This window comes from Egretta garzetta, unplaced genomic scaffold, assembly GCF_000687185.1.
Source record: "Egretta garzetta isolate BGI_Z169 unplaced genomic scaffold, ASM68718v1 scaffold325, whole genome shotgun sequence".
Taxonomy (NCBI): Eukaryota; Metazoa; Chordata; class Aves; order Pelecaniformes; family Ardeidae; genus Egretta; species Egretta garzetta.
This window is the reverse complement of record NW_009259833.1, coordinates 532,138-538,896: the sequence shown is the minus strand read 5'-3', so window position 1 is coordinate 538,896 and position 6,759 is coordinate 532,138. Positions and strand designations below refer to the sequence as shown.

Sequence of the window (6,759 nt, the reverse complement as noted above, 5' to 3'; positions counted from 1 at the left end):
TCTGTTTGCAAGGAAAAGGCTGCAACGTTCCAGTTTGGGCACCAAAATTCAGCTTTTCTATTAGTACTATTTTCTTAAATAGATCAGGGCCAGGCAATCTCAGCTTTTGTACGTTAATCTAAAAAATAAGTGGCTGCATATCATCTAGGTAACTGGTTTTAAAATCGATCTCTTCCTACCTAAATTGTAAACGAGTAGAAAATTTAAATAGCATTTTGTAAAAAAGCAAGGACAGTACAAGTTATACAAAAATCACTCTTCCCTGCCTCTCTCTTCCCCCCCCACCCCAACAACCGAGCCTGGACAGCTCTGGGAAGGGTTGGCGATCATCGGCGGAGCTTCCTCTCCTTCTCCACACCGCTCAATCCTGCGTTGCATTTCCAGTGTAACCATTAAAAACGCCTGCCGACTCGCACGCGTGTCCTTTATACAGCATTTAATGTGCGTCTGCTCCCCCTGCGCGGGATGCAAACAAGTGGCAGTCGGTGATCTCATCAGGGAGGCGCGCTGAGGAATTCCTTCAATATCCAGGAGTTCCCTTACGCCGTGTAAGAAATAAACCTCGGCGTGCCCCTGCCAGCGAGCTTTCAAGGGTAACACCTACCGACACGCAGAGCCAGCGGAGGGAGGGGGGGGTTTTTTTCAGCAAAGAATAAGAAATTCAGCAATGGCATCTGACGAGTGACAGTTACCGAATAAATAATTACCTACGGATAGGTCCGAGTGAGGCAAATGAGCTTTTTATGCCATAATTCAAGACGGCTGAACGCTCTAGCTCTGAGTACAAGAACGCCGGCTTCAACACGAAGAAGCCGGTTTCGGCTTCCTGATGCAGAAAATCAGCACCCGACGAGAGGCACGGTGATACTGAGCGTTACGACATCACCGAGGAAGGGACCGCGAGCCGTGCGACCGCATCAACCGCTCCTCTCCGCTCAAGGCGGCTCAAGCGCTGGTGCCGTCCTCCTCGATGACGCGGTTCATGCTGGTCCCGTGCGTGATGTGCGTCATGGGGTTGCTGCTGAGGTCCCTGATGCTGCTGTGGCGTGACTGTTCGTTCAGCCGATGCGAACTGCTGTGCCTGGAATGATCAGTCAGTCGCGACATGCTGCCGTGAGGTAGTCTTTCTTCTACGCCTCTGTAGCTGCAGGGAGTGTACCTAGCGGAGAAGGAGAGAGGACAATTATTACCACTGTTAGCCGCCGCGGTCGTGAAAGGATGTAAATAAATCTCGGTGCAGGCGCGCGCAGGCAAACCCTCTGCGTTCGTGAAAAGCCTCGCTCCCTGCTTGGCGCAGTCATCTCCTTTATACAGCCCGGGGCGAATCGTTTCAACTCCTCACGCCGCTTGGTTCTCCCTACAGCGCGACGTACGGTATCGCTGATGGGGCCAGTAAACCGCCGGATGTTAGTTATCGTACAAGCCTTAACTACACCTCAAGTCAGAGCGGGTAACTTGTTGTTCATTTCGGCAGGGCTAGGACGATGTGCAGAAACAAAATCAATTGCACCCAGACAAAAGCAGCCGCAAAAATACTAAGCTGGCTTCGGGAGAGATCTGCTTGCCCGCGCACTTAGATGACGTAACGCGGATCGCTGCCTCTGCGGGAAAACCAGCGCTGAACACATTCACGCCGACTAATTCACGCAGACGCTGAAAATATCGTGATTTTTTTTTCTCTTTCCAATCCAGACACTAACGGGGAGAGGAGATGCAATCAAAGAAAGTAAATCTTAGCAGAACTTCCCATTTTGGCGACCCAATGGCCAAACGCCCGGCTAGCAGAGGCCTGTCCCGATTTTCTACAAGATTTTAAGGAGAAGAAACCCACCGGCCGTCACGCGATCGGTGCAGGCTGCCGTGGTAGCTGCTCACTTTGCTGTGGACGCTGCCTGCCTTGCTCCTTTGGTCGTCCATCATTGCCAGCTGGGTAGAGGAGGCGTGAGTCGAGGTGCCCTGGGTCGACGTGCCCCTCGATTTCCGGATGATGGGGGTATTGGGGTCTCTCAGAAGAGACTGAGCAAAGTCTGGCTCTTGCAGGACCTGACGACTCTCATTGACGACTCTGAACGAGACACGTGGTTTGAACAGTTAACAGGGATGACTGCGATACAAAGCGATCGCAGTAACAGCCCTAGGACTATTTTACAAACAGAAGAGACAAATATTACGGCTTGGCAAGTAAGACTGCCTATTTATATTACAATGTCTCTACCTGCCTAATTCTGAAGCACCTCTGCACCTGGATATTTTAGCAAAGTTCAGATTCTTGAATCCTTCCCAATCCCTGTTCCTGATCCTCTAGCCTAGACGCCTGGAAGGACGGCACCGTATTTGCTTATGGCCTTAGCTTACGCATATTGCTACATGAAAATCCTTGGGCTAGCGCTGCGACTCGGCGAGCTCAGCTTACCCAGGGAACTGCTTCTCAGGGAACGTGGGAAGCCGCTACCTCACTCAAACGAGCATTGAAAATCTGGATTAAAACTGGCAGCAGGAGGCGCGCGCCAGATGAAATACAACATATCAACCAATGCACACGCAGCCGGCCTGGAGCCCTTAGATCAGTGGGTACAGTCCCACGGCTTCTCTGTTCGCTGAAATCCCTTGCTGGGAAGGGCTGGCAGAGGGGTGCACACTTGGCTGCTCTACCGTAGCACGATGAAAGGAGATGCTATCACACCCTCGACGTTCCTTTTTTCTTTTTTTTTTTTTTAATCTCTTTTTTGTGGGGATGCCTTTTCTTCCCCTCCCATTCTCTATATTATTCTTTCATGTTCCGTTTCCGCCGCCTGGCTAGCTCCCCCTCTTCAGTTTTGTGCTCACAGAGGATCACAGGCTACCGGAGGAGGGAGGTTTGTATCGGCTCTGCCCCTTATTGCTCAGTGAATGGGGCCGGCAGAGGAATCTGGCTCCGGCCAGACGCCGCCGCGCCTGGGAGCGGCGCTGCTGCCCGGCTGCACCAGGAGAGAGGATGGCACCTCCAGGAGCCACCCAGCTCTCCCCGAGACAGCGCGTCCGAGATAAGGCAGTCCTGTAAAACAGCTTCCTCCGCCTTCATTAACTCTATTCCTGTCCTCTGCCCACCAAACTAGTACGTCACCTCGATATAAAGCCTAGCTGAGTGTATGTGCATGTATTAAAGTCATGCCAGGTCATCGTTAACCCCGTGCGTATCTCAGTAGGTTATCTTTCAAATAAGGGAAAATTGTCTTCAGCTTTACAGAAGGTAATTCTGCTTCAGCCTCAGCAGACAGCCAGTTCTGTTACAGATGTGCCAGTCAACGTCATGGAGCAGTCGCTTACAGGCCGGCTGTACTTGTGCATCTATTTTGAAACATCCACTTACAAGACAATATTCACGATTATGAAAGTAGCTAGTCATAGCTATTACATCATAGAATCATAGAATCATAGAATCATAGAATCATAGAATCACAGAATGGTTTGGGTGGGAAGGGACCCCCAGAGGTCACCCAGCCCAACCCCCCTGCAGGAGCAGGGACACCTTGAACCACATCAGGTTGCTCACAGCCCCGGCCAACCTGGCCTGGAATGTTCCCAGGGATGGGGCCTCCACCCCCTCTCTGGGCAATCCCTGACAGGGTTTCACCCCCCTCATTGTAAAGAATTTCTTCCTTAGATCCAGTCTAAACCCACCCTGGTTTAGTTTAAAACCATTACCCATCATACAGATTGTCTCTAAACTGAGGCCATACCTTAGTCTAAATTAGTTTCAATCTCAAAAAAACTGTAAGACTTTCTTACTGTCATTTTATCCAACTGTGCTTCGTAAAGGAAGGTTAAAAGCAGAGGCAGTCGCCTTGAACTGCAGTCACAGTGAAAAGACTTAGGCTTAATTTCAATTTAAAGAGCTGATTCAGTTGACTACAGAGGCACGTTTATAAATAAAAACTTGCAATTCCACCTCTCAGTAAATGGCAGAGAAGTTGTAATATTCAGCTGAAACCTAATCCTTGTTAAAAAACATTTTGAAAACCCACAGAGCAAACGCAGATTTGATTCTGGGACCAAAGAATCATTATGGAAAATGAAGCAACAATTCCTCAGGCGTTTTTTGAGCTGTTACTTGTCTTGCCCTTCCTTGCCCCATTTTGGATAGCGAGAGATTTCTGAGAAAGCTGCCCCTATCTGTTCCTGTCTTTGAATCCATGAAAAACCGACCAAATACTCTTCCAGTCTACAAGGGAAGAGGAGAGGGTTGGCCAGTGCTCAACCAGTTTATCTACGAAGTATCAATACGCACTCTTTTTTCCGGCGTCCGTGGAAGAAGCTAGCCCACTCAAAACAGGTCTTTTTGCTTCCAACCCAGAAGACAGAGGGTATCCCAACGACCAAAGCCATGAGATATTTCATGAGAAAGAGAATCAAATCTGGACGACTCATCTGAGTGACCTAGAGAGAGGAGGAAAGAGAAAAGATGATTATACAACCCAGCGTAGTTCACTACTCCATTTATTAACTCATTTAAAATAACTGTCTCTGCCTTGAGCCAAAGTAAACATCAACAGGGTTCCTTTGTTTCGTGGCTCTAGGGAGCACGACCGAGCGTGTTGTACAGCCCACTGTTGAGTAAAACAAAAGATTCAGCTGCTGTGAGGTCCTGGCCTTTATTTGTATTTCTGGTCTTTTGTCTGCGCCCTGAATAATGGAGAAATATTTTCTTGTCTACAAATTATGAAGACTCGTTTCTTTGATGGAATTAACCTTTATAAAACCAGGTGCTACATTTGCGGTTGGGAAAAATCCCAGTGAAATGCTTCATGGGATGTTCAATGCCGACCCTTTGTTTGGGTTATACCCAGTGTTTCCCTCCCCCAAAAACCCGAGGCATCAACAAGGTACGACTGCCTGATTCTTACTGACCCGGCAAAACTCCTACCCCTCCCCAGTTATTCAACAGGATGAAGTGAATTTGAAAAAGCTCACCATATCTATTTTTGTGAATATTTTGATATGCAAAGGATTTGTTGGGCAGAGGTGCAGGGAAGATGCAAAGATATTATTTCCAGGAAGGTCTGTAAGGCACTTTTAAAACAAGTAGTTAGCCAGGGACTCTCTCGAATCGACAACGCAACTCAAACACTGAACCTTCGAGCACAGAGAACTTCAAGTGCAAGCCTGAAAGACACCACCATCGTCTTACAAGAAGGCTGTAGAGGAAAGGAACTAACTTATTCCGGTGTAATTAAGTCCTCTGTAAGCATTTGTGGGACACCATCACTTACGCTGTGGCCATGGAAGGTGCTCTAGATCTCAAACATCCACTGGCCATTAAATGACTTGGGGTACAGGCAGAGGTTCCCCGCTTTTCATCACAGCCGAGGGAGAGTTGGTCAGAAAACCCAAATGAGGGATCAGTCAAAAGACTCGACACAGTCAGCAACCAGGGAAGACAATAAAACTGCCCGCAGCAAGGCTGAGTCTGACGGAATGGGTCTGCTAAACACCTCGAAAAATTTTATTACAACGGGGGATGAGGATTATGAACAGACACGGCACAGTAAAGGAGATGAGCAGAGAAAGAAAACGAAGGCAGCCAGGGACCAAGAGAGAATGTGAATGATACGCGGGTGATGTGAAAGGGCGGGAGACGTGACGGCACGAGCAGAAGGCAGAGCAGAAGGGAGGGAAGGAGATCCCGTAGCCGGGGACTCGCTGGTAAGGACTGACAGGCCTTTAACCAGAGCAGATCCAGAGCAGAAGGGTCTTCTGCCCAAGAGGAGCACGGCTAAAAGTACCAGATGTGAAGTAGAAAAGGTAACGTGACAGGCAAGGGGAAGACGCCAGTGGCTGTCTCATATCGTGACACATGACAGTACGAGGTTCCCACTAGAAAGGCTTTAGGATGTGTAATGCTAAGACGGGGAAAGATGTTTAAACAAGTGGAAATTTGATTGATCTTCCGTTAAATCCTCCCCATCCCTACAGAAATAAAGCAGGCAGGTAACAGGATAACAAAGATCCGCAGATGGCTCCAGGATTAGTATGGCAGGGAGGTTTGGGGCTGTTTAATCGTGGGGAGATGCTGATGAAATTTGGTCTCTTTCCAACAAGGAGCACCTGCAGCAATAGCTTTGAGACTGAAGGTGATGCAGCTGATAAAAGACATTATACTTAAGAAAGCAAGCTGGATATCTACCGGCCTGCTTAAACCGGAAGAAAATGCCAAAAAAGCTGTTTCAAGCCAGGGGAACATTGCTCTGTAAGGTTTTTTACAGGTCTGGGAATTCAGTTTGAATTCATCTTCCTGGAAAGCAGAGGGGTACAGAGAAGGGCTAGTAGGGTGACAGGGAACAGCAAAGGTGAGAGAAAAATAATCGCTGCAGAATATGAAATATCTGAACCCCGCAATGGCAAAACCCCCACCTAGCAGAATTTAAGCTAAGCAATAGGAAAAAAAGTACAGCTGCATCAGCCACGATGAAATGCTGTCCTTCCAGGAGCAACATTTTGGAATAGCTTCCAAACAGGAATGGAGGGGACAAGCATCTTTTAAGGGTGAGCGTTATCTTTTTAAGGTTATCAAAACAAGGTTAACAAAAGATGTTTCGGAGGGAAGTCCAAGCTTCCCTCGGATCCTACGAGCCGGTATTAATCACAGAATGGCAAGGGTTGGAAGGGACCTCGGGAGATCATCTAGTCCAACCCCCCTGCTAAAGCAGGCTCACCTAGAGCATTCTACACAGGACTTCGTCCAGGCGGGCTTTGAATATCTCCAGAGAAGGAGACTCCACA

At 48.3% G+C, this 6,759-nt stretch overlaps 1 protein-coding gene across 1 annotated transcript in view; it reads right to left on the bottom strand.

Annotated features, from left to right (window-relative positions):
* Positions 1-945: 945 nt before the first annotated feature.
* FZD3 (frizzled class receptor 3) overlaps positions 946-6,759 on the bottom strand; it is a 57,796-nt gene continuing 51,982 nt past the window's right edge. Inside the window, exons 4-6 of the mRNA XM_009639903.2 lie at positions 4,268-4,416; positions 1,832-2,065; positions 946-1,159 (exon numbers count right to left, since the gene is read on the bottom strand). Of these exons, the coding sequence (XP_009638198.1) occupies positions 946-1,159; positions 1,832-2,065; positions 4,268-4,416 (597 nt within the window). The remainder of the gene's footprint in view (positions 1,160-1,831; positions 2,066-4,267; positions 4,417-6,759) is intronic.